The sequence below is a fragment of the Haliaeetus leucocephalus genome, unplaced genomic scaffold, assembly GCF_000737465.1.
Source record: "Haliaeetus leucocephalus isolate CR32 unplaced genomic scaffold, Haliaeetus_leucocephalus-4.0 Scaffold166, whole genome shotgun sequence".
Classification (NCBI taxonomy): Eukaryota; Metazoa; Chordata; class Aves; order Accipitriformes; family Accipitridae; genus Haliaeetus; species Haliaeetus leucocephalus.
In genome coordinates this window covers 1,554,118-1,580,701 of record NW_010972602.1, presented here as the reverse complement: position 1 = coordinate 1,580,701, position 26,584 = coordinate 1,554,118, and the positions used below count along the sequence as shown (strand labels likewise).

Below are 26,584 nucleotides of genomic sequence, written 5' to 3'. Positions count from 1 at the left end.
ACCCCCCACACTATATAATGGACCATACATAATCAAGATGCAGTTACTGCCTAGTCACCTTTAAAGTTCAGAATTTATTACTAAAAAAGTGGAAATTGTGGAGATGTTATAAAGTTTGCCCTCTTGTTGAGAAGTGATGAATATAATAGGTCTGAAAAAACAGTGGAAGTAATTTATCTTTTACATGTGAGTGGAACTAGTTACATACAGACTTGATTAATGTGTTGTTCAACTTAAGTTGCTATATAAAATTCTCATTGAGGCAAAGACCAAGGAATGCAATTAATACCAAACTGTAAACACATAATTCATGTTACTTTGAGTGCACATCGACAAGAGTTCTCCTCATAGACTTTGGCAACAAGACTACAATAGGTCACAGCAGCATGAGTTCACGTGGAAGACTGAAAGCACTGCAAAAGAATATACTAACAACACCAAGACCTCCTAGAGACCAGAAAAATCTGTGACAAGTGCCCCTCCTCTTGGATAAGACACTCTCCTGCTCAACTGCTGCTCTTTCCATGTCTAGTTATTATTACTTTGTTTTTACAGTTCTGTAGTCTCAGGTCTCTGTGCTTTAGCTGCATAGGTTGCCTTTGTTTGCACTCTAGCCATTGTAAGTCCAAAGGGTTACAGTTCTGTCTGCAGAAGATGACAAGAAGGAAAGATCTTGTGTATGCCATCTGCACTGAATAACTTTGTCCTTGTGCTCTCCCACCACCATAAGAGGAAGCTGCTTCGTGAGGTCCCCTATGGCGGAGGAACAGAAATCATTAGTCATTTCATGAATTTGTATCCCAGCTCTGTTTTTGGGGGGTGTTTTTTTTTTTTTAATGTTTGTTTAGTGAAGCTTACATGTGTATTTCACCTTATGAAGCATACTTGACCCCCCTCTCTCACACACACACAGAGCATAACACAAGGCCCCATGTTTTGGTTTTTAGGCATTACTGGACACAGTACAAATTTAAAATACAGGTATTCACAGTTTTTACACTACGTGATGAAGATTTAATGGTCCAAGAAAATCAAGTCGATCAGATATACCCGGTGTCTTCTCTCTTCCTAACCCTCCCCAATAAAAATAAGCATTATTATTATACTTCTTTTTTTTTAAAGGGTCAGTTTTATGAATGCTGCCTGAAAGCAATGGCCATTTCATCAGGCAAGCGTTAATTAGTTCTTTTATCGTAATCAGACCCTCCCCCAAAACAAGATTTAGTTGACAGCCTACTTAGCAACACTAGCCAATTGTGAACGGACACAATCACATTTATATACATTTCAAACCCTTCAAAGCTCTACTATTTTTCCCCCCTCTTCAACTAAACCATGATCCTCGAACCAAGCTCTCTGACAACTTTCAACATTAAAAAGTACCAAATTGAAAATTAACCTAGTATCCTTTGCAGTATGTTACCTTGCAAGTCTGTCACCTTTATTTTCATATCATATGATCCTGTGAGCAAGTAGTGTGCCCCTGGAGAGAAGCGAACAGAACGAACATCACTAGAATGAGGATGATAGCTCTGCACCATTCGTCCTCCTCGAATATCGTACAACATACAGCTAGAGTCCTCTTGTCCTGTAGCCAGGAGACGACCACTGGGATCAACAGCTACTGAGGCTACAGCACTTCCTACAGGAGAAAAAAAACGCAGCAAACACACATAATACTTACCTACCTTTGTGCAAATAGCCAACTTTAAAAAAACAACCCCAAAAATATACATTGTATAAGAATACTGAATGTTGGCCTTAGATTTAAGGTAAACGTACCTAGCTACTGTTATCTTAAACTGAGAAATTTTTTTACGTTCTAGCACTTAAAACTCTGAAGCATAGGTCACACTTGAATGGTAGCAAAGCCACTATTAAAGCTGCATGAAAAAAAGTATCTTTTTCATTACAGGAAAGAAAGTCACTCTTTATGAAATAATGCAGAATAATGCAAGGAGTTCCTCCCTCTCAGTTCTAATTTATTGCACCCCCCAAAAAATTTCAAGAAACAAATCCAAACCCAAGTGGTTCTTAAGAATCCTTTTGTAGATTTCTATAGAGTATGTTGACAACTTGCAAAAATGGCTGCTCCTTCCCACCCTTTTCTTTGATTCTGAAACAGTTATCTTTCATCTTGTTTATTTTAATGTACTTGGAAGTGTCTGTTTGAAAGTCACAAAGCAAAAAACTAGCCAACTTTCAAAAGGAAATGTTACTTTAAAAAAAGAAACCCCAAACAAAACACAAAGGTAAAGATATCCTTCACAGCTTTCTTCTAAAGCCAAGCCTCCATTCTGTGATGCAAAAACCCCTTGCGTTCACTCTATACTACTTAGACATCTTTAAAATATATTTTTATGCAAAAATGATTAGAAGCACAATAGCAAGTCTTACCTGTTCCATGAAACGTTGTTCCTACAACACGAACACAGCTTGGCACTCTCAGATCCCAGAATCTTACAGTCTTGTCTTGGGATCCAGATGCAATCATCCAGCCACTCCATGTATAAAGTGCTAAAATATGACCTGTGAACAAGACAACTTCTTTATTTGATTAAACATCATTAATCAAATAATGAAATATTACAATTCTGATTATATTTTTGCACTCAGAGGTTTAACAGTCCTATGGAAAACCTGCACGTTGCATGATCTAAAATGCCAACAGTGTCTGGCAATACCCAGCTTTGCCTCTTCTCAGGAATGAAGCATGCACTCTCTCCATTAAATGAAGAGCCAACATATTTAAAAACAACGCTCCCCACCTCCCCCCCAAATACCTCAAAAAGCAATCTAGAGAGACAAAAAAAAGTCTTGCTAGAAAGAAAAAACCAAAGACATTTAAAAAAAAAAAAACAACCCAACAACTTCATTACAATACAATACAGACTTAAAAAGCGCATGAGGGAAGCAACAACATACATACCAGTGTGACCACTTAGAGCATGCAGGCCTTGTCCTCGCTGACAATCTGTTGTATAAATATTACAGTCCCCTGCTCCAGCACTTATTAGAATAGCACCACCACTTTCTGGGCCTTCCATAAAAGCAAGGTCTCTGATTGTCCCATCATGCATGCTGAACTCCAAATCTGGTCCTGAAGTAATTCAAAAAATCAAGGAACAAAATGAGGCATGCTTTGTTTATTACTGTTAGTGCTGCAATCTTTAAAGCAGCTACAGTGATAATGCAGAATATTTTAGGCAAGGGTGGGTACACTACCAAGTATGAACATTGTTGTGCACTTTCCATAGAACACACTATTTCAGTTACTAGAATTCAAATAAAAATCTCTAAGAATCTTATTTTTGAGTGTTGCTCGAGCTTCCTGCAGTTCCTTAAGGTTCACAGAATGTAGAGAGACCATCTCCACAGCCAAGTCCAGCCAAGTTTTATAGAGTACACTATTTCTTTTTGTAAACTATGGTAAACTGAAGAGGCTTTCTCTGCCACGAGGGAAGGTTCATTGAGAACACTGAACCACACAGGACAAGGTAGCTTAAGTTCAAAACAGAAAAGATAAAAGCTACATTCAGTGTATTGATTAGGAGGGCTGGGCATGGAAAATAGTATTTGCTGGGAGCAAAGCCTTAGACTTCTAAGATAGGGGAGAAGATGACAGAACTAGGCAAGAAAAAGGGGAACTGGAAATAAATTCCTACTGACAATCAAGAACTAGAGTTGGGTAGGAACACCTTGTTGTTTTACCATATCTGGGGCAGGGGGGAAGTCTACCAGAAGACAGCACAATATAGAGTCTTGCAAAACAAAACCTAAAATACAAACAAACAAAAACCCCAAACCAAACAGAACCCAAAAGATAATCCCCAACCCCTCAGTGGCTCTTTGTTAGACAGATTACAGTGAGGGTAAAAGGGAAAAGAGACTAAGTGAAAGTATTAGAATAAAAATACCAAAACCCATTAACTACTTTATCAATGTAACATGAATGGTTTTGCCAAATATTGGACAAATAATTGAAAATGAATTCTTTAAAGTAAATACACACAGACATGCTACCTGTTGCATTACAAGTTTCTGCGTTAAAAGGCAGTACTTTCACATATTTATCATTAGAACCAGTAGCTAACAGCTGTCCACAGGGACTCCAGGCTACACAGTAGATTGATCCTTTATGATGCTTGTTCCTTTTGAAGCGAACTACAGGTTGTTTAGGAGCATTGTAAGCACTGGGGAAAAAAAAAAAAGATATCTAATTTCCTTTTATTTGTAAGGAAAATAATGTATTCTAAAATGAAAATACTATTTTTTCTATTATTTTAGGTAACATGAAATACATATGACTGCATTGAAACATGTACATGTAATCTAAGACAAAACAAAAGTATCTTCTCCATCCCATTCTCTCAGTTTTTCCTCATCTTCCCATTGTATTTGTGATTGGACATGCAAAAAGAACTTGCACAGTCCCTTCATTTATAAAGGGTTGACACAGATAAAATATAGTAATTACTAGCTATGTACAATGAAACCTTATCCCCAGAGTCCTACATTGGTGAGATTTTTCTCTACATCCTTCATACTTCATCTTGATCCTGTGGCCACTTTTGCACATGCTGGAGTTCAATTAAGCAACAGTAGGCCAAGAAAGCTCATAAGGCACACAGTATCTATGTATGGTAGGACCCAATGTAGCTGGCATGGCTTAAGGCTGGGTCTGGGACTAAACTACCAGGCTGCAGATTGGAAAAATCCAGATTCCCAAAAGAAGAAAGCAAAAGCCTGTGTAACCTCCGTGTATGCATCCGGAAAGGTGTGTTTCTCTTCCACTTTCCCACCCACCAGACATAATCCTTAACTGGGGATTGTGTTTGGTATGACAACATAATTATATAACCGGGCTCCGCATACTTGTGTTTGGGGCTGTTGTTGTGCCTAGTAGTACTGTAACAATAAAAACTGAGGCCTGTTTTATCCAAAAAGTTGTTGTCTATGCCATCCTTGCTGTCAGAATGAGTGGGACTCATCAAGCACTTAAAGTGGTTAAAAGATCAAGAAAAAAGCTTCTGTGTTAACCTTGGGAAGATACAGCAAAATGCTGCCCTAGGTCAAGTACTGCCTCCTCTTTGGCCATTAAATAAAAAGAATTAACAAAAAAACATGTAACAAAAGAAAAAAACTCATAAATGTTTATCATTATGAGCTGTGTGTTGGATATTATTTGTTGAATAAAGTGACTCTCAAAGCTTTACTCATGTACTAGAAAATCTAATACAGCAGTCTGCAAGAAAAACACATTCACTGTTACATGTTAATGCAGGAATCTGCATGATACATTCTTAGTTCTGAAACCAGATCAGCTTTACACATGGCTGAAATAAAAGGAACAGTCCCACTGACACACATTTCCTTTACTTCAATTGATTAACTTCCTACATTATTTCTCTGCTCCCATAGCAGGAATTAGTCAAGTGCTTAAGATAAAGTACCACTGTATCCAACTTCACCAACATTCACTCCAGTAACATCAACAACAGAAATTCAACAAATTAAATAGCTATTAAAAAATTCAGAAACTATAATATAAATACTTGAACAAAAGAGGCAGAGAAAAAAACCAGAAGACAGTAATCTAAGTCTGTTTACAACTTTTGAGATAAACATGGCTTTAGTAAAGAACACTATAATAAGTCTACATGGAAGCTGATTTTATTTTGTTGCCAGAGAGAAAATCTATGACAGATTATCCTAAATCAGGATCACCATTCAACAGACACTACGGAGCTTCCTAAATGGCCTAATACCTTATATTGCACTCAGAGTTTGGATTCACAACATTTGTTAAGAGGTGGAGGCAGCAGCTGAGAATCACTGACTTTGTCAGGACATGGCAGCACCTGCCCAGCACAGAGGCCACATGCTTCTAGTCAACTGCGTGGAAGCACTGTGATTATTTGAGCAAGATCTGCAGAACTGTAATGTGTATCTATCAGTGTTTAATCTCAAACATGTGAAAAAAAGCACACTACTAGTATACCTTTAGAGAAAGGAAAAAAAAAAACCCAAACCCCAAAACCACACCACCAAAACCAACCTGTCCTGAATCATACATCAGTTTGAAGGACAATTTTTAAAAAGTCTCAGGAAAACTTTGATGTACAATTAAACAACTGCTATTTACCAGATATTCTATGCCATTACAACTTTTTGAAAAAGCATGAAAAATTTTGAATAAGTGTCTAGACTCAGGTTGTTACAAAGATTAGAATATCTTTAAGATAATGTAATCTCTCTGCTGACTTGTAAAATCCCATGATGAAATGTTTTTGGCATGTAAGCATAGTGAAAAAAAACATAAGAGGAAAAAGTACAAGTTCAGAATTAAAGAAATCTCAGTATTCCTTTTATATCCAGATGCACAATGTCACTCGTCACATCAGATTGTGCACTGTAACTAGAGACTAAGTCTACAGAGTCACTCTAGCCTTTCCCAATGGTTAGAATAACAAGCTGTGTGACAGCAGATCATGGTTTGTCAATAAAGAAGCATCCATTCCACTGAAAATGTTTTGCACCGTTTACCAGTCAAGAGGAGGTTGTCTGGGCTTCAAGCCCAGCAAGTCAGCTTGCATTGGGTATCAGAGAAATCCACTATTTTTTTTTGTTTCATGTATTACCAATAAATATTTTGGAATTAAACTTCAAAAGCTACCTTACTGATGATATTTAAGGAGGTGGGAAAAAAAAATCAGATTACTTTTTGAATGCTTTGGAAACCTGAACATGAGTCCTAAACCGGGTAGGTGTCCCAGATAAAGTCACTGTGCATACTTACAACTCCTTCTGAAATTATGAAGTTTTAGATGCCTGCACTTCCTCTTACTCCAAGAAAATTACGTGTCTGGAGCAGAGGCAAGGACATTGTTATTGACATGGCAATAGTTATTTCCAAGTGAAAAAAAATTTTTCCCCCTCATATCAAAAAAATGGGTGAAAAGAAAACAGAAAAGACTAGGTGCACAGTGAACTACAAATAGCACTTTTCCTGTCAAGGAACCAAAGTATCAGGAAAACAGTTCTTATAGTAACAACAGGCCAATAGACATGCTCTGGCAAATTTTGCTGTAAAAGTTGAAGATACTGCTTTCTCTACTGTTAAGTCTGTCCTCCTGCCAGAACCTGCATCTCATGACTCCCAACTTGTGCTGGCCTGGGGACTGACACATGCTTTCTCCCACTTTTACAGCTGGAATATCAAAACCAGAAGCCATCGCAATAAACACAGAAAAGCCTGCCTGCTCAGACAAAAATAACACTTTCGTAAGGAAAGGTGTGGTATTGTGGCAATGTATCTTGCCAGTAAAGGAAGAGAGCAAAAAAGTAGCTCACAAATACACAAATTCTTCAGGAGACCTTCTTATTTTTGTTCAGCAGTTCAGGTTTCTAAGGAGACCATTGCACTATTTATGACAACAAAATAAAGGTGTGAAATGTACAGGTATCAGTAGCTACAGGAGGAGGAAGTGCTATGATATAGAAAAAGACATGATTATACAAGCCTTCTTACCTTGGGTCAATTACTTCTGGATAGGCACAAACTCTCAAAGTTTTAGAGTTGGAGCCAACAGCATATAAACTCCCACTGGGATGAAACGCTACAGCTCTGACAGCTTGTGTGTCTTCTAGAGTATTAATACAAATGAACTGCTTTTTTGATTTGTCATCCTGTGTAGAAGGATAACAGTCAAATTAAGTTCTTCAGCATAAAACTGGACATTTAGAAGTGGCTGTGACTGTCTTACAAAATAATGTATAACTATTGTACTAAAGTATTAATAAGTAGCAGCACCAGGCTAAACTATTCAAATTACATTGTAAAACAATGTCTACTCCAGGTCAAGGAACAGCATACTTCAAAAAGTTCTTCTCAACTCACTTTTACAGCTAACATTAGATTAACATTTCCCATTCTCCCTCCAAGCTTCCAACAGCTTTTCTTCTTCTAAACAGCCCATCTTAGAAGCATGATATTACAGTTTATTTCTGTGTAAACACATTTGATGCATGTGAAACTTGCAAGGGGAACAAAGCTGCTTTTTTACTGAAAACAGTCCAAGTCATAAACACAGTTTATTAAACAAACATAAGAATCAGCTTTTCACCCTGTAGATAACACAAAGTTATCATTAAATTGTGCTAAGCTTTATTACACCATCCTCCTGACAACTTCATCACCACCTTTCTAAAATTTTATTTTTTATTTATCTGATGCAGAAACTTTGGCATGTACTTCTTGCAAAGTCACTTCCCTAAAGTCAGGCCATACTGACTGGAGTTCAACAATCAAAGTTTCAGCCTAAAAAAACCCCACAAAACAATGGCTGTCAAAGACATCCCATTGGAACCTCTGTTGTATAAAGAGAAGAGAGCTGGGACTGTTTGGTCTTGAGATCTCAATGGCCTTGAGATCTGAAAGGCGTGTGCGTGTGTCCATCCTTGAAAGTACTCAAACCCCAACTGGACCCAGCCCCAACCAACCCACTCTTGTTGACCCTTCTTTGAGCAGTGGGTTTGGACTCACACTCCAGATGTCCCTTCCAATCTCAGTAGTTCTGTGATTCTATTCTGTAGGTACTGCATCAACCAAAGTTAATTCTCAATATCTATTAATAATGACAGGATGTCACATACTCAGGATTAAATACCAAATGTTGTTAAAACAAATTGTGAAGGACAATAAGAAAACTCACCTCATCACCTCTTGTCCTACTTAAATTCCCTGAAGAGTCTTCCAACTGTGGCTGAGTGACAGCATGTTCTGATACACTGTTTTGATTTGATGAAGAGTTTAAATTCACAACAAGATAGAATAAAAAAAAACCAAGATCAGGGACAGATTTGTTTCTAAGTATTTTTTTAGACTAAAGTTACAGTTTCAGTCATTCCCAGAACTGACTAATTTGTGTGGACAAGTGTTAGGCATGTCTGATTCTTTTATCATTAAACTATTATTTTTACATGGGGTTGCTGGTTTTGCAACTGCAGGCATTGGACAAGTGAATGCGAGTTAAAAATATTTGTTTTCATTCCATAACATACGTACCTATACACATATATACACAAATAATGTGGAAAAATGGTTGTTGCTTTCAGGTCAGCACTACCTTTAGATCACAGAAGAAATCTAGTTCCCACTCTGCCCTGCGTCTCTCTCCATCTAGTTTGTATTTCATAAAAAAGCTTTCAGAAACTTGGTAGAACACAAAATAAACAAGAACTATACATGTAACATGGAATAAAAAGTCTGAAATGAAAAATAAACATAAAATGTAAACCACAACAAATAACCAAGTGTGCTGTCAAAAAAAAAATTTATAAACCGTATAAAATATATAGAAAACACTGATCATGAGCTAAATACCCCTATTAAACGACAAATTCATTTGATAACTAAAAATAAATACAAACAGCTACTCCCACAGTGCTAACAGAAGGATATTTCCAGTCCTGAACAGCCTCAAATAACTTACATTTGATTCCCCTGTACAGGTGACTCTTCAGGAAAGGGTATCTGATTAGCCGATCCAAGCTTTCGAGGAGTGCTTGTATTAACGTTTTGGCTATCAGTTGTTATCCTCTGGCTAGCATCTGAAGGTGGTGATGTAAAGTTACTTGCTGGATTGGTAGATGCATTCCCTTTGCTCCCATTACATTGCTGGCTAAGTGTCTGTACATCATTTCCAAGACTGTCCATACCTATATTTAATTCTCCTAGTTTCTGGATAGATCTAACAACAAATGACAAGAAAATAAAAGATCACCAAACTAGGTTATTATGAGAACTTGAGGAAGGATAGGAGTGGGTGGAGGGAGAATCAGCAAAACCCCCAACCTGTTAAGAAACTGTTCAGTAAGATTCTGTTGCTGGTCAGCTCCATCTTCTTGATTCACACCTCCTTCCAACAACATTTGCTGGTACAACTGTCGTTGTTGCTCTTTCTGTTCTAAGTGCTGCTGGTAACGTAGTCTTTGTCTGTAATATTCCTGAAACTGCTCTGTTGAATCACGAAGCTAAAAAGAAATGAGAATTACTGATGAAAGTTAAATAGTTAATTGCAGTATTTAACCTACATATTCACTTTCTGGTTTGTTATTTCAATATAGGCATCAAAAGACCAGCAGGCTCTCCTCTGAGGAGGAATGCTTTCATTCTTCCTTAAAACCAGATACAATTTACATATTAAAAAAGGAAACCACTGCCAGCCTGTGCTATACACTGTTGAAGTAGTTCTGCCATATTTCAGAAGGAGACTCCTCTTTCCTACAAAACCTCCAGTTTTACTTAAGATCAAAACAAAGAGGTGATTGGAAATTGCAAATAAAAATCCCCAAACAATGTAAGCTACATTCCAAGTTCTAAGCCGTATTTAACTACAAATTTAGTATTTTCTGCCATGTTGACACCTCCTTAGTGTCAGTCTGCAGAGCCAATTTACCTCTCCCACTAGGCAACCTCGAAGTGGTCTATCCAAGTGTTACATCTTACTTTGGAAATTGGTGCCTTGTTCTAACTTTAAAAATTCCTTACTTTCTGGACCAAACACAAATACTTGAGCTTCCTTTCTCATAGTCTCTTCCCTTTTACGTACTATCTTTAGCTTCCCACACTGCCAGCTCCCCAGGACTTACTGCTTTTTACATTTCCCAGTCCTCACTTTCTCTGTGTCACTAGTTCCAAATGCTACCATCATAAAATAGTTGATGAACAAGTTAAAAATGAACAAACAAAAATACCCTACAAAAAACCAAAAGCACTTTAGTCCAAGGCCAAAATATCAACACTGAAGTGCCATTCATTTTCTAAAGAAAAAAATCTTAACTGCCTATTTACCAACTAGTAGGAAAAAAAAGTAGTAAAAGAAAAGAATGCTTATGTGTTTGTTTTTTTTTCCAAAAGTGACATCTTTGTCATCTAGTGATTCTAAGCTGTATAAGAACATCCTGATAACTTTGCACTAGTTCAGACAATTCATGCAGAGGATCTTTCTTTGCAACTATGAGCCTTTACATTTCTTCTAAATAAAAATACTTGCATTATGGTTTTGTGCTCAGTAATTTTTTTGGTTTATAATGGATTTCCTAGTACTATTGTATTCGTAAAAAGTTTACCACCTTAGGTTTCCTGAGATGAATACTTGCAATTTAGAAACTCCGAAGTTATCCTCAGAAGTCTAGAACGCATTCATTCTCTGTATTTCAAATACATGAACCTCAGTCACTGGGTTATAATCCTTCTAAGCAACAGGTATATTCTTGTCTATACTTCTTTCTATGACTGATACTTGTTTGTTGCAACCGGATTCAATCCTTTAAGCCTTTGGATTCTGTGTCACTATTACCCAAACTAACACCTAAACCTAAAATATGTTGCCCAGATGCTCTATTCCATAAACTCTGGCTCCTAACTCAATTCCTCCAGGAACAATGCAAAAATAAAGCTATGAAAATAAACTTAAATGAATTTCTTACTCACACAGGTATACACTAATATTTGGAAAACAAAACAGGTGAAATTGGACTGGGTACCACATTCTTTTCTACTTGTGTATAATAGTCTGGCCAACATCTTCACCTACAGCACAGCATCTCCTGTCTTCATTCTCTCCTACAAATTCTGCATCCATTTTTTTGCCTTTTGAAGCTTGCTCTGTCACATGTCTAGCTAAGCTCTTTCCTCCCTCCCCTTGTTCCCAATGTGCATACAAAACACTGTTGCAGCAGAGAAGTTACTCAGCAAAGTCCTTGAGGGGAATGAAGTCCTCAACTTTGGAGGACTTTGTTAATCCTCCAATAGGCCCCGTTGCCTCACTCAGATATCCAGAGTCTACAAGATTATAGCCCTGTCAAGACTAGACTGGTTTGCAGTACTGTATAGATGTCATAAGCCAAGACAAAGTTTGCATAAGAAAATCAAACTGGAGTCTGCAAACAAAACAGTCCGGATACTCAATGTTATTCATAATTACTGAATTAAGAGACAGATACATCAAACTGTAGAAAAAGATTAGAATAGGTAACTGTTTTCATTGTTTCCTACTGAACTATTATTCACTTTCTCTATAGTGCTGTTAAGGAGAAAAAAGGAAAAAAAAAAAAGGATAGTCAAGGCACAAGCCTTCAAAGATAAATCCATAAAAAGGTTATGCTATTGGATTCTGAATAGCAAAGATACATTTACTAGGGAATGATCCAATTTTAATTTCTTTGTGTTCTAGACAGAAAGTGATATAAGATGACCTATGAAACCTGGTGTTAACACCAACAATTGCAGGCTACGTGCCAGATTCCTCGCTAAAACACTGAGAGGATTGATTCTTAAGCATTGTTTAATCTAACATTACTGACTTTGAGTACTGCAAAGCTTTTTTTTATTTATTAAGATATACACAACAGTTTAGCAACACTGCTGATGTGAGAAGGCACACTCATCGGCTGCATTACAGACTCAAATGACAGCAGAACTTTATACAGTGGAAAAAAGAGTAGTTTCTCACACAAGATACAATATGGTATTTTCACTATCGTAAAAACAAGATTCAAAGCAACCCATTGTCACGCATGAAGTTCTCAACACAAAGGCAAATCGTTATGAAGCAATGAGAACACAGCTCAAACGGCCTCATTTTTAAACAATCACTACCTCATTCTTCTCTTGTTTGGCTGATCCCTGACTCTGTGCTCCATTAAGTGATTCATTTTCTGGGACTGAACTCTGGCACAAAGTCTCACTGCTGATGGGATGCTGTGGCTCCACAGGCGTATCACTTCTTGCAGCAACATGGAAAGGAAGAAAAGCTTAATTAAGAAAAAATAAGAGTAGAAAATCCCCTGGTAAGTAGAGAAAGATAACATTCTAGAGTAAAATCTGATAACACAAGGTGCAAACTACTTAAGTCACATTAAACTAAAGATACTGCTTAGGAAAAAAGTGCCACTTGCACTGGGTTACATTAAACCAAATAAAACCCCTAACAAATAAGAAGCACAGGCAGTCAGTGTGCTTTGTTCCCACATTTTCCAAAAAGCCTTACCACCACAGGATATCCAAATTTCATGTCTTCTACCCTTACACTTGAATTATACACCCTTTAACTAACAAGTTACTCAAAATCTCCTATCTTCAAAGCAATTATGTGCATGGAATGTATCAGACATTCTATGTGACTAATGTCTTCTATAAGCTATTAGTTTAAACTACGTTTAACACCCATCAGCTTGAACATTCCTGAAAGTGTTACCTAGGAAAACATTTATATCAGTTTTGCTATTCTTGTATTACATAAGTATTTCTGCATGGAATTCTTTCCAGAATGCTTTAGCAATCAGTAAGTGTGCAGAACACATTAAAAGCCTTGGATTCCCATCTTCAGTTTTGTCAACTTAAAGTCCTCCTGTCCTGGTTTCAGCTGAGATAAGAGTTAATTTTCTTCCTAGTAAGTGGTACAGTGTGTTGTAGATCTAGTGTGAGAACAACATTGATAACACACTGTTTTAGTTGTTGCTAAGTAGCTCTTATCCCAAGTTAAGGATTTTTCAGTTTCCCATGCTCTGCCAGCAAGCAGGTGCAGAAGAAGCTGGGAGGGAGCACAGCCAGGACAGCTGACCCAAACTAACCGAAGGGATATTCCATACCATAGGATGTCATGCTCAGTATATAAACTGGGGGGAGTTGGCCAGGAGACACCGATCGCTGCTCAGGCATTGGTCAGCAGGTGGTGAGCAACTGCATTGTGCATCACTTGTCTTTTCTTGGGTCTAATTTCTCTCTCTTTGTTATATTCATTTTCATTGCAATCATTATTATTGCTATTGGGTTTTTTTTTTTAAATTTTAGTTATTAAACTGTTCTTATCTCAGTCCCCAAGTTTTACTTTTTCCTCCGATTCTCCTCCCCATGCCACTGGGGGGAGCGTGGGGTGGTCAGGAAGTAGCTGCGTGGTGCTTAGTTGCTGGCTGGGGTTAAACCACGACACCTCTTTACTCAATGACTTGAAGCAAAGCTCTTCAAGAAGTTGTTTTAAACTTTCTGGGTATCTCTGTATAATAATAAAAGTAACTTAGCTGACTAAAAGCCAAGTAATTGTTTGCTGAACACAACTTATAAAAGAAATACCGTATTTGTCATGTGCAAAAGGAAACAAGGGCCAGATTTACATAAAGCTCAGCTTCCCAGGTTCCACCCTTGCAAATATTGCCGTTTAAATTGGACATTTAACCCGAAGTTGGATTTTCTTCTGAAAAATGTAATGCCTTCTTGAAAACTATGGGTCTAGCCCCTTAACCTCATTCTAACCTCCAAGAGATGTTTTGATTAATGAAAAAACATAAGGACGATAAACTTCACATCATATGAAAATGCCTGCATAAAGAACTGCAGCAATTTACTGTTTTTAGCCCACAAGGTAACTTTATTTGTGCAGAATTATTCTAGTACACTAATATTGAAAAGGGAAACCAAAAGCTTTCAATAATCAGTTTTAAAAGCAGACCCTGGGCTACACACACAAACATTGAAGTTTGTGCATACAGACCAGTAAAATTAGAGGATTCGCAATTCATTAGTATCTTCAGGAGGCACACTTTTAAAACATGTAACACAAGGAAACTTCCATAAGACTTATACTACCCACAAAAACTCCAGCTGTTAAGAGGCTGGTGAAACCAGAGATTTAAAGTGGATCATTTAGAACCAAACAAAGTAGCTCCTTTAAAGATAAGCATTAAGATAATGTATTAAAACATACATTACTGTAAAAATTTCCATTATCATTGGTGAACCGACACCAGTATGATGGTGTTTGTTTCCTTTTTAATGAGTTTAAAGCTGTTCTTTATTTTAACACAAGGTACAGAATATTGCTGTAAGGCAAAACTAATAGATCATGTCAGCAACTGCGGCCAAGATTGACCACCACATCTCTAAAAGTGTCCTGATAGCCAGTGCATCCAAGTGCAGTGCTAGTTACCCACCTGGTTCTCTAAGACCCCAAAAAACTGGCAGCTGCTTTCTAGAGAAGCATGTATATAACATTCAGAAAGAGGCAGAACTGCTGTTCAAAATAAAGGTCAAGCAAAAACATGATGATAAGCTCTTAACTGACGAGTACCATTTCTCCTAATTACCGGGACTCTTCTCTCAGAAGGTAAAAAGCACAAAGTTTTGATACAGGCTTTAGTTCTTAAGGAAGGAAAGAAGTCAGTTTTGCAGTCTACATCGCATTAAAAGATGTTATTAATAGCATTCACCGCTATCATAACCCAAGTATCTCCAAGTCCAATATAAAAAACATAATACATTCGGCTGCCTTATTCAGATTCGGTTTGGAAAATGGAAAGTCAATACTTAAGCTGAACTACTATTGTAACAATTCAATTAATAGAGGAATGCTACAATGGCAGCACACAGTCATTTCCACTGACTTCGTTGGGACTATTTCTACATGCAAATTTTCAATGTACACTTAATCATTTACACGACCAAAATTTACAGACACTTGAGGACATAATGGGACGGGGAAAGAAGATGGAGTTACAGTTATTCCACCATCTGCATTTATTTATCTGGAATGAAACAATTCAGTAATACTGAACATAAATCTTAGCTAGACTCTATTAGAGCATACTTGTGCTCTGCGCCAGGATTTCAACTTTAAGAAAGTCCAGATTGAATCCATAAGGCTCAAGACTAAATACTCTGATCATAAAAGCATGAGGAAGAAAACACCTTGTATATAGTTTTTATTACAACAGAATTTAAACAATCAAATTATGTTTCAATGTCACAATTATGTTCAAAGTTACAATGCAGATAAGAACCCAGTAATATAAAGTGCAACATAAGCAAAGGTAAAAATAAAGCGACAGTTGTGCTTACCGCTCAGGTGACTCTTCAAAAATGCTGTGACACTCAGTATTCTCAAGCATGAGACTTCGGCTGAGATTCTGTACTCCTGGGTAATGGAAATTAGCAAAGGAGTGCGACATTGGAGAAGTTTTAGTCCCAAGGTCTGTGACTCGCTTATCATGATTTGTTAATCCACATGACAGCCCATCTAATGCAGGATTTAAGGAGCGGGTCATGTAAGCATCTGCTGACTGAGGCCGTCTCATTGGGGATGATGGATAAGGAGAAAGTTTGCTGATAAGAGGTGTCAAAAGATCAGCATATGCAGCTTTTGTAGGCTTGAGGAGTTTATCAACATGAATATTAAGCATCTTTTGCTCAAAAGCACAAGAAAAAACAGTAGCTGGCAGATTCTGCAGCCATGATAATAAGCTAAGGTCCAAGTCATCACACCCATTACCACACAAGAGATCAATGCCCAGCAATACTTCACTTTCTGTAATTTCTTCTCCTGTTGCTTTACTCTGACAGAATTCCACACAACATTCATAAAGTAATCCCTTCATTACAAGCTGAAATAAACGATTGTTACTTGCTTTGAAGCCAGCCTCACTCAGTTTCCTATCCGCAGGAATAAACTCTGCCACCATGACACAGGCTTCTTCAAAGCAGTGAACCCGTGCAGTGCTGGGATTCCAGTCCTTGAATTCTGCATGGTTGGTCAAGCGAGGCAGCGTCAGTAGCAAGCAGAGTTTACTATAGTCTTCCTTAGAGGGACAATATTCTTCCAACGCATGTAGGCACTGTACAGCCTCTCGCATTGTAAATTCCAGCTACAGAAATATTAACAGAGTAGTTTGTAGTACGTATGTTTCCACAATAAACCAGTTAGTTGAAGAAGAACAGGCAGTAGCAGAATTTCTCCACTATCATTCCTTTACTACTGTTTATATTTTAATTAAAACAGCACACTATATAGAGTCAGTTGTAGTTGCAACAGAGCCAAATTCCTGGACACTTTGACTTCCTAAAATCCCCTGCCCAGTCCCATTTTCTACATATCTGTGGAACTTTTTCATGTCACTGTAGGTTCGATAGGCTTAAAATTTTAATTCTGCAGCTAAACAGCTTCAATTTTACTGTAGCACAGGAGGTTACTTCCATTCTCAAAGCCAACTGACTGACTTTCCTTTTTTTTTATTTCTATGAAAAGCTATTGGCATAATTTATAAAAGACTTGTAGATTTCTCTAGTTTCCAGTGACTAGCAACTCTGAGTTGGCTTTTATATTAAGATTTTCTGTTCTTCAATCAAAAATGTTAAAAAAGTTCTCAGAAGACCTCCAAATGAATAGAGGGCTTGAGCACAAAGCTTGTTGATAGCTAAAAGCCAAGAACCATGTTAAATACATGTAACTTGGCATTTTTAGTTTCAAAGGTTTAAAAAATAGTCAAAACCGCTACTTAATCATGTTACCTAGCATCTGCTTAATACAGCAGCCTTTCATCCACAACTTGCCAACATATTTGGTAACATTCAAAATAAAAAGACATAAATCTGATTTTTTTTTTCTCTACAGCTATCTAGTAGCAGTATACATGTTGAGTGATTAGAGGAATAGTAGTACATCTTCCCTTTACAACTATAAAGACATTTACTTTTAGCTTTTTCTACACTGTCAAGAAAAGACCCTGCAGTACAATGTATGGGTAATAAGACAGAGAATTAAAATCAATTCAGTTTGGAAAATAAAATCAGTTGTCTTAACTACTGGCATTCTTCATTTTTAATTTCATAACATTTTCATGTAAGAAATTTGATATTCCTGTATTATCAACATAAATGAAAAACTCTAATTTCACAATCTGTACACCTTCTTTGCCAGTCTGAGTTTCTGCCTCTTTCAATATTGAAAACCTAAGTTCACAACTCCTACTGTTTGCACATTTAACTGAATCAGTCCTCTGAACACACCTGTTGCTTCCAAATAAACAACTGTGTCCCTTCTCTCTAAAAGCAACAGAAATTAAGTTTAAGATCAAGTCAAATCGGAATCTTTCACCTGGTCCCAATTATGACAATAAATTTCTGTGATTCTGAGGCTTGCTTCACAATGCTTTTGAAAAAAAGAGCCCCATGCTTTAGCATAATGCCCTAAAATAAATCTCAGGATCAGGACCACAAACATGGCATATGGTCACTGATCTATGCTGCTAAGTTTCAAGCAACCCTTGTACGTACAATTCTATTTGAGACCTGGGAGCCACACTAATTTCCAAAGGATACCAATCATTTTTTCCTTTGTTTATGAAACCATTTGGTAATAGCTAAAATTTGTGTATTCATTGCTGAGAGCTTCCACTCTGCCTTTAATCAGAGTACCTCAAGAGGCTTCCTGAAAACAAAAAAATTCCCAAACCAGAGACAATTCTTACATGCTGAGGCTCATCTTCTGCTGACATCGCATTGTTTACACATAAGGCTTCCAAGAACTTCTGCTTCATTATAATGTAACGAAATCTGCAGGTGAGAAGTGAAATACTATACATCTTGACCCAGTAGCTAAAAATTCTTTTAGAGACAAGCAGGGTATTTAACAGCCAATTTTTGATTTAGGCAAGGAAATTGCAATAACAAGGAACTCAGATCTAAAGTTTTAACAAATTGGTAACCACAAAATCATTTTTTGACAGGAAATGTCTTTTTCAATTATTGCTTTCAGAAATATTGCATGAAAAATATTAGAAGGCTAGTAAGAAAAAAAAAGTGTCACAAACACTTATTTCTTGAACAGAAATATGACAGAGCAGCCAACCATAAAAAGATAGTACAACATGCACCATATTCCTAAAGTGTACAGCAAATAAAAACTCATTACAGATTGTGTGCACATATTTTTCATAGTTTAAGTTAAAAAACACATGCACGCACTTTAGGAACTGTATACAGGTTAGAAGAACACCCCAAAATTAAGGTGAAAAACTTAGCACTACTGCTTTCATACACAGTACTTGTGTATTTTCCACAACTCAAAAAAATTGAGCTCTGACATACATTCTATTTTACCTTTTCTTGTCGAATTTTTCCATACATTCAAGAGGCTGAATAAATTGAAGAACCTCATCCCACTGACCATCAAGAATCAATTGCCTAGGGAAAGAAAGAGTCACTCCTTTAATTTCACTAGACAAGAACATCCTTCTTTTTAAGCAGCTAATTTAAATACACAAGTCATTTAAATACACCACAGGTGATCAACCTGCTTTGAAAAGTTAATGCTTTGCACAGATGCCAAGATGAGTGACTGATGTGACTAGTAATAAGAGCAAAGTCCAAGTCCTTCTCAATATTTTGTAAAATAACTGCATACTGGAAGGACAAATATTAATTACTTTTAAAAGCACATCAAAAAGGACAAAATGGTCCTGTATCTTCTGCTTTACCTGTTATACTTATTTAAAAAAAATCTTACTTGAAGAGTACAAATAAATATATTGATTCAATGAATACATCCTGAAGAATGAAAGCAAACTTAAAAATGAGTTAATTTTAATTGTATCAAAACTGCTGGGCCTATTTTATAAGGGGTGGGGTGGGGGGAAACACACAACTCCCATGTTAAGAGCATAAGGGGAACAGCTACGGCTTGCCAGGAACTATGCCAGCACAAGAGCTCCAACTCCAAGACCAGCGGGCTAGACTGCACAGGTGGATTAGTTCAATTCCTTCAGACCCTCATATCACACACAGAGTACTCTATAAAAGGCCCAGATCTACAAGGAACAGGTGAGTTTCTCATTAGAGGTATGCTCCAACTAAGCCAAGAATGAAACAAACAAATAGGATTAATAACTTTAATCTTTATCTAATTCTTCTTTCATTTCATTCCAATATCCATAATTTTAATCAAAAGGGAAGCCAGGTGAGAAAGCTTGTTCAGTGATAAAGTATATTTTTTAATGTTTTAAAAACAGCTAGATAAATTATTTCTCATGCTTCTACAAAGTTAAGTAGCTTTGGCATGAAATAGAAAACAGCAATGCTGTTTATGTGCAATGCTGCACATAAACAGTGTGCATCTACAGTGACTCCTTTTAATAATTTTGAAGGCAATATCCTGAATGCTAAATCACACCAACTCTCATGCCTTGATGACAGCAGAGACCCCTTTCATATTATTAAATTTAAGAGAAATCTAGGTATTATTTTGAAACACAGACAACATTTTTGGGGAAAAAGCTTTGGAAACCACTCCACTCATCCTAGATCATAACACTAAAATACTGTCAAAACATTTTATTTATTTTAGAAGTCAATAAACTACACATTCAGTTCCATGTGACACAGTAAGCTGATGATAACTGATCACTGATGCCAACAGATATTGCTTTCCCTGACTTACCCTGCACTGACACTGGCATTTGTTAAGACTCCTTCCAACTTTAATTCATTAGTGTGCCAGAAAAATAACCAAGTTAAAAATGAATGAACAAGCAAACAAAAAACCTAATTCAACTGATGTTGATGATGCCTAGTGAGTTACTTGGAAGTGGCTTAGAGAAGGATGTCATTAACTTCAGAGCTGGAACACAATGCAGGGCTGGACCACAGAATTGGGATCAGGAAGAGGCAGAGTAAGATGAGGGCATAAGACCTCCTGTTTAGTGGTGTGGGGCTGCCCACTGAATCACAGTCCAACTCTATGTTTTCATATATGTGGTATTTCAGCACCAGAGAACCAAGTCCTACCTTAGAAAAAGCATGTCATCTGAAAACAAGCCATTAATGACCCCACTTTCTTTCTCAAGTGCCAGCATACTGATATGAAGTTTCCTTGAGTTCAGAAAATCTAGTATTAGTTTAATTATTTCAGCCTCTTTAACATTCACTGTTTCTTCAGCCGTCATGATGGCAGCCTAAAAGGGAAGAGAGAATTTTAGCTATGATTAATATCTTATTTTATGCTTGGTTAACAAATGTTTGCTACTAAAAAAAAATATACAGTTTTATAGGACAGAATATTGTAGCATTACAAAAATTAAATTAAATAGACAAGATTAGGAAATTGATTTTAAGAGGTTGATTATGAAACCACAATTAAGACCTAACAAATACATCTTAATCTTTTTTTATTTCTGTCCTATGCATATATAGGGGCCCAGATAAACAAATCTACCAAGAAAATCCTCCCACAGTATGAAAATATTGTGCTTACCAAGTCTGCAACAGTACAATTTTCCTTTCTGAAAGGCAAGCAGTGAAGTTCGAAGAGCATAAAAATGAGCCAGTTACTATATCCGAGAGATCTTACATATAAACTTAAATGTTTCTAACACATAAAAAAAGCACAACACACTAAAAATGCAATCTCCCTCTACCCCATTTTTGAGGTAGCGTATGACAATTAAGCCAGGGGTTTTCATTCTTCCTTCATAAGGACACCTATTTCTGCCTACATGCTTTATGAAGAATCTCAAGTTGCAAACCCAAGGAGGCCTAAGCCAGTTTGACCACTGACTGCCAGAGTCACATTCGCTCACCTGTCTCCAGCTGCATGTTCCTGGCCCTTCCTTAGCACTCCTCACTTTTGTCATCAGGTTAGCTTTTCCACCAACTCGTGTTGAAGTGGCTCAACAGTCTAATGAGCTCTCCAGCCAGCAGGAAGAAAAAGTGGGAAGATGCAGCTGGGGCAGTGACAAGCCAAGGCCCTGACTGCCAGCAGTCAGCTTGTTTAAAGCTCCCATGGATACAACGTCCAAGCTCCTCTGCAACACAACTCCTCAAGGATGTGAGAGTTGTAGCATGTACTTCTCTTGAAACCTAAAACAAATCCTGCTTCTGGCTAAGTCTTCCTTAAGTCTGACTTAAAGTAGAAACTGTTTAACTTATTTTTTTTTAAACTTAAAAAGACTTTACAGCTGTAGCTCCCAAGTTGATCTGCTGAAAACTATCGGGGGATGTGGGGAGAAACCCTGTAACACAGCCAAGGCATGTAGCACTGCCTCACCAGGAGCTCTTCAAAAAAAGCTAGTGGCCACAAGAGTGCCATTTCACATCAGAAAAAAATTAAATTTAAGCCTGTGTTACTGCAGAAAGGGGCAGTCTCTCTTCTCACCTCTGCGCTCAGCCACACGTCCCCAGCCACTTCATGGCACCCACAGTGGAGCTATATGGTTAGCCAGACCACTCCTGATCCAGGCACAAGTTCACAAGTTAAAAATTTTCTCACTCCACAGACACAAGGGCACTAATGCTGACCCAAGGAACTGGCAGAGCTTTGCTTGCTGGCAGTAGCAAAGTCTTAACCTGACTTAAATGCATTATGAAGAGTGCACTGAAAAACAGAGAATAATCCAGTACCAGTGATGAACTATCAGCAGGAGGCAATACCACCAGGAAGATGGAGAGACAGTGGAATAACAGTGATCGGAAAAATTAATGAAGGTAGATGACCATACAGAGCAAGATGTCCACAGCAGTAGGTTATAGATACCCCAGCTGATCCTCCTGAATTAAAAGGGGAAATAAAAATACTTCTTAATTCCCTCACACAACCATTTACTTATGTGGAAATCTAGCAACTACGATGTTGAAAGACTACCAACTGCAGCTAATGCAGCTCCCAAGACAAGCTGAAGAGATGATGCAGCCTCCAGATACCTTGGCCTTGCAAAACTGGAGTCTGTAAGCTAGTTATCCATCTTGTATTAAGAAAGATGCACAGAAACTGGTAAGAAGAAATCAAAGAGCAGATATAGTAACTTTGAATAATCCAAACAACACACTCAAAGCATTAACAAGAAATTAATAATTTATCGGAGAAGAGGGGAAGAGACAAATACTCCAGTGAAACTTTTCACTGATCATCATAAACCAATGCTAATGAACTTGGATACAAAAAATTAGGCATTAATAAGTGGGGTTTTTGTACTATATCATCTAAATCCCCAACTTTTCCACCTTCCTCACAGCTGTACGCCAACTTCTTTCCAAGTAAGTTTTTGCCAGAGCACTTGACTAGGCATTCAATTATAGCAGCGTAGTTTATTTTGGAACAGCAAAGACCTCATTGTGCCAGATTAAATGGCCTAACTTCTTTTTAAAAATGGCTGGGTTTAGTTCTCATTATAGTCACAGAAGACTCCAATCACCAAGTATTTTGATGGGTCTCATGAAAGACACACCCAGAGACCATGCGCCCACTCTCAGCTAGTAAAGTCAAAGGAAAAAAATTAAAATCTGGCTTACAGGAAGCTTTGCTGCAGGAAAGAAAGCAGATAGACACACAAATCCAAAGCCAGAACTTGTAGAAAGATGCTTTCTCCTCACATTTTAGCACTGTTTCAGCTTCCCCTTTTGGCAACTGGATATGGATTTTGGTCCCAGAGAAAATTCAATCCTACCCTTATAGATCGAAGGAAAAAAAAAAATCAACACAAATTTAAACAGCAGTTTAGTATTAACATCTTAATTCCCAACCTCAACTAACACATTTGCATTTCTCCTTTATTACGTTTTATGGCACTTGTGGTTTTTTTATATATATATATATATTAAATTCACTTCCTTGCCAAAAGACAAAGTATAATTTAGGCAAAGTTGTATAAAGACTCCCTGTCAGAAAACTACTAGAAAAAAATCAGACTAAGACTCCCTTTGAAGAAAGGAACACCAAGCCCAGCTTTCTTTTCAGCTGGATCTACTGGACTCAAGTCTAAACAGCAAGCCACACTACATAGCTTCAAGATTGTCTTAAAATTAATTATTTATATATTCTATTGATCGAAAAAGGAGCATAATACTCAATACTTTGCTTAAGAGTACAACAACATTAAGTGAAATCTAGCATCTGCAAGAAGTTGTTTTCCATTTTCCACTGCAGTTTTAAAAGCACAGGTTTGTCCTGAACATAAAGCCTTTGCCAATTCTAACACTTAACTTCATAGAATCATTTAGGTTGGAAAAGACCTTCAAGATCATTGAGTCCAACCATCATCCATGCCCGTAAAACCACGTTATGGAGTAAAACCACGTTATGGAGTAAATCCTCATTTACTTCATTTATATTGCCAATATAAATCAGGAAAAGGGATGATTGGCACCCTCCATATTTGGTATGGGACTACTAATAGCACTTCGGGGTCTTGTTAAGAAAAATATAATATCCAAACATAGTTTGGATACTGAACTTCTGAAAAAGAGCTGAAGTACACTGATAAGCTCATACATTAACCATATTATGAAAATATTTACTGTGCATTTGCTGTCAGAGCAACACAAACAGCTAGAAAAGAACAGTAAACCTACTGGAGAAGATTTTCATGTAACTGATTACTCTTAGGCAGATGAGCTCAGACTCCTCTTACAAGCATTATGCTGTCAAAATAATAAGCAGCATTGTAACACTATGATGAAATTATAAATATACATAGGCTTACACATCACCCCCTGTGAAATATATCAGTTTTTTTGACATTCAGTGCTATATGTGTGTGTATAAATGAAAATAATAATAATAATTAAAAAGCAAAGAACACCAGGGAAACTCAAGATTAGAGCTCAAGCTGCATCTTTGGTCCATCCCACTGTATTGCTTTCTGCCAGCACATATGGCACATAACGTCACAATCTGATCAGCTCAAGCACTAATACTCAAGAATGACTAAAGCACAGCATTAGCTTGAGGTATAAATGAAAGCAAATGAGTATTAGAGCTTAACATTTCATGTGCCTTCTATCAACCAGGTTTTTGCCACAACCTTTTTGTCTTACCCAGTCTTTTCAGAACACTCTTCTACGCCTGTCCTCCTTCCTTCTTTCTCCTGTCCACTCCCCCTTACCATCTTCCCCTAGTTCTGTATTTAAATTTGTTCTCCTCCTAATAAATCTACATCAAGGAAAAAAAAACCAACTTCTTGCCACAAACGTGGCACATCTTTTCTCTGTACGTTCAATGGACAAGATGCCCTTTAAACAAGCTGTTTGGAACATAAACTACCTACTCCTAAGTTTTCCAAAGGTTTCACCCTTGTTCTGTTCTTACTCATTTTCTAAGAACATGCCAACAGCAAGAATCCTCTCATGGTGTTATAAGCATATCAAACAATTCTTTAAAAAAATATATATATACATATTTATGCATAAGTACACAATTTCAGGAAAATGTTTATAAACTAGAAGTGTCTAAAAGTAGTGTCTAAATAGTCTTTCTCTTTAAGTTACCTCCCTTAGAAGAAATTTAAAATGCATATGCACTCACACAATAGAAAATTAAAGTAAGGTTTAATATTCTGGAAAAACGAGTAAGCAATATTCTGGAAAAACGAGTAAGCAATATTCTGGAAAAACGAGTAAGCAGTAAAATTCTAAAATAAGCATTATTCCTATGTTATTTATCATCTGAAATAGATCACTCACCAATAGTATACAATATGCATTCACAAAAATGGGTGAGGAATATAAAATCTCTAACTGCTTAACACAAGAAAGAAATATTATTATAATTCAAATCTTAAGTGTCATACTGAGAGAACAGTGATACATTTAAAGGGAGAAGCGATGCCTAACTGGAAGTCTTGGCTCCCTGACTTCAATGACAGCTGCAATGCATATCCATAACTTGAACATCTTGGTGAGCTATGTCACAGAAAAAATGAATGTGAAGAAATAATACATATTTTAAAAGCTGGCTGTTTTGCATAAAGTTATTTCACCTTTTAATCCATTCCACAGTCACTTACATATGACTCTTGGGCCTGCCCAAGAGGCCACTCCAGAGTTCCACCTACACAGACCCCATGGGGGACTTGGGGCCCGGTCAGTACCTAGTGGCTCCATTTCTGATGTGCCCTCAATCATCTTCCAGTTATTCTACATCAAAAGAATTTACAGAAAAAGTCTATAGGCCAAATTTTTTTTTCTTACAATTGATTCCCACAACAGTTAGTGCAACTCACTGACACCCATTTTACCCTAAGAGATTGCACAATTCATTTTGAATGAACTATATTGAACACACTAAGCCCTTCATAGAAAACCTTCACCAAACTTTGTACAGCTGAACTCTACGATTGAAACCTTTTTCTACTCCAATACCCAGCAAATAAGTGCGCTCTTTACATACTAGCCTCTTCTTTCTCACACAGATCTTTTCGCTGGCTTGCCCTCTAGTAATCCCCCCCCCTTTTTTTTTTTACCCTGCTTAGATCAGCTGTTGCTTTAGAGCCACCACAGTAATCCTTATCTCGCCATGCTTCAGAGGTGACCGGCAGAGCTCTTTGCATTCATCAACCTCTGTTAGAACATGCACACCCTTTACCCAGAGCATTCTGCATCATGAATGCCAAAAAGGTGACATTAAGTTATGCAATAATTCCATATGAGAGTGAAAACCGAATGTAGAAAAATAAAAAACCCAAACAAGTTACAGAGACTAGAAATGAATGCATTTTGACTAGAAAAACCTCACCTGCTCCAGATTCCTCCTCCTCCCCCCCCTTCACGTGCGGTTCCACACGACACCCACCTCCGCCGCTAAAAGGGTTCAAAACAACCGCACCGTTTAATCGCACAGCGCCGAGCCCGAATTAGCCTTTCGAGCGTCAACGCGGCACCAGCAGCAGACAGGGCCGCAGAGAAGCCGACGCTCCTTTGAAGCGGCCTCGGAGACCGGGCACACCCCGCGCCCGCCGCCTCGCCCGCCTCAGGGCCGGGGCC

General features: G+C 37.5%; 1 protein-coding gene across 2 annotated transcripts; it reads right to left on the bottom strand.

Annotated features, from left to right (window-relative positions):
• WDR47 (WD repeat domain 47) lies at positions 1-25,734 on the bottom strand. 2 transcript variants are annotated; one of them, XM_010563424.1, is made up of 15 exons: positions 25,609-25,734; positions 20,618-20,784; positions 18,935-19,018; positions 18,304-18,388; positions 15,899-16,701; positions 12,665-12,791; positions 9,857-10,035; positions 9,495-9,752; positions 8,715-8,790; positions 7,532-7,689; positions 4,024-4,193; positions 2,930-3,100; positions 2,398-2,529; positions 1,424-1,642; positions 1-753 (listed from the first exon to the last, which is right to left on the bottom strand). In XM_010563424.1, exons 2-15 carry the CDS (start codon positions 20,773-20,775, stop codon positions 611-613), a joined length of 2,763 nt encoding a protein of 920 aa, XP_010561726.1. In that variant the 5' UTR covers positions 20,776-20,784; positions 25,609-25,734; the 3' UTR covers positions 1-610. The 2 variants fall into 2 exon arrangements, with proteins under 2 accessions (XP_010561726.1, XP_010561727.1); XM_010563425.1 differs by lacking the exons at positions 18,304-18,388; positions 25,609-25,734 and having other exon boundaries at positions 20,618-20,705.
• Between the last annotated feature and the right edge of the window lie 850 nt (positions 25,735-26,584).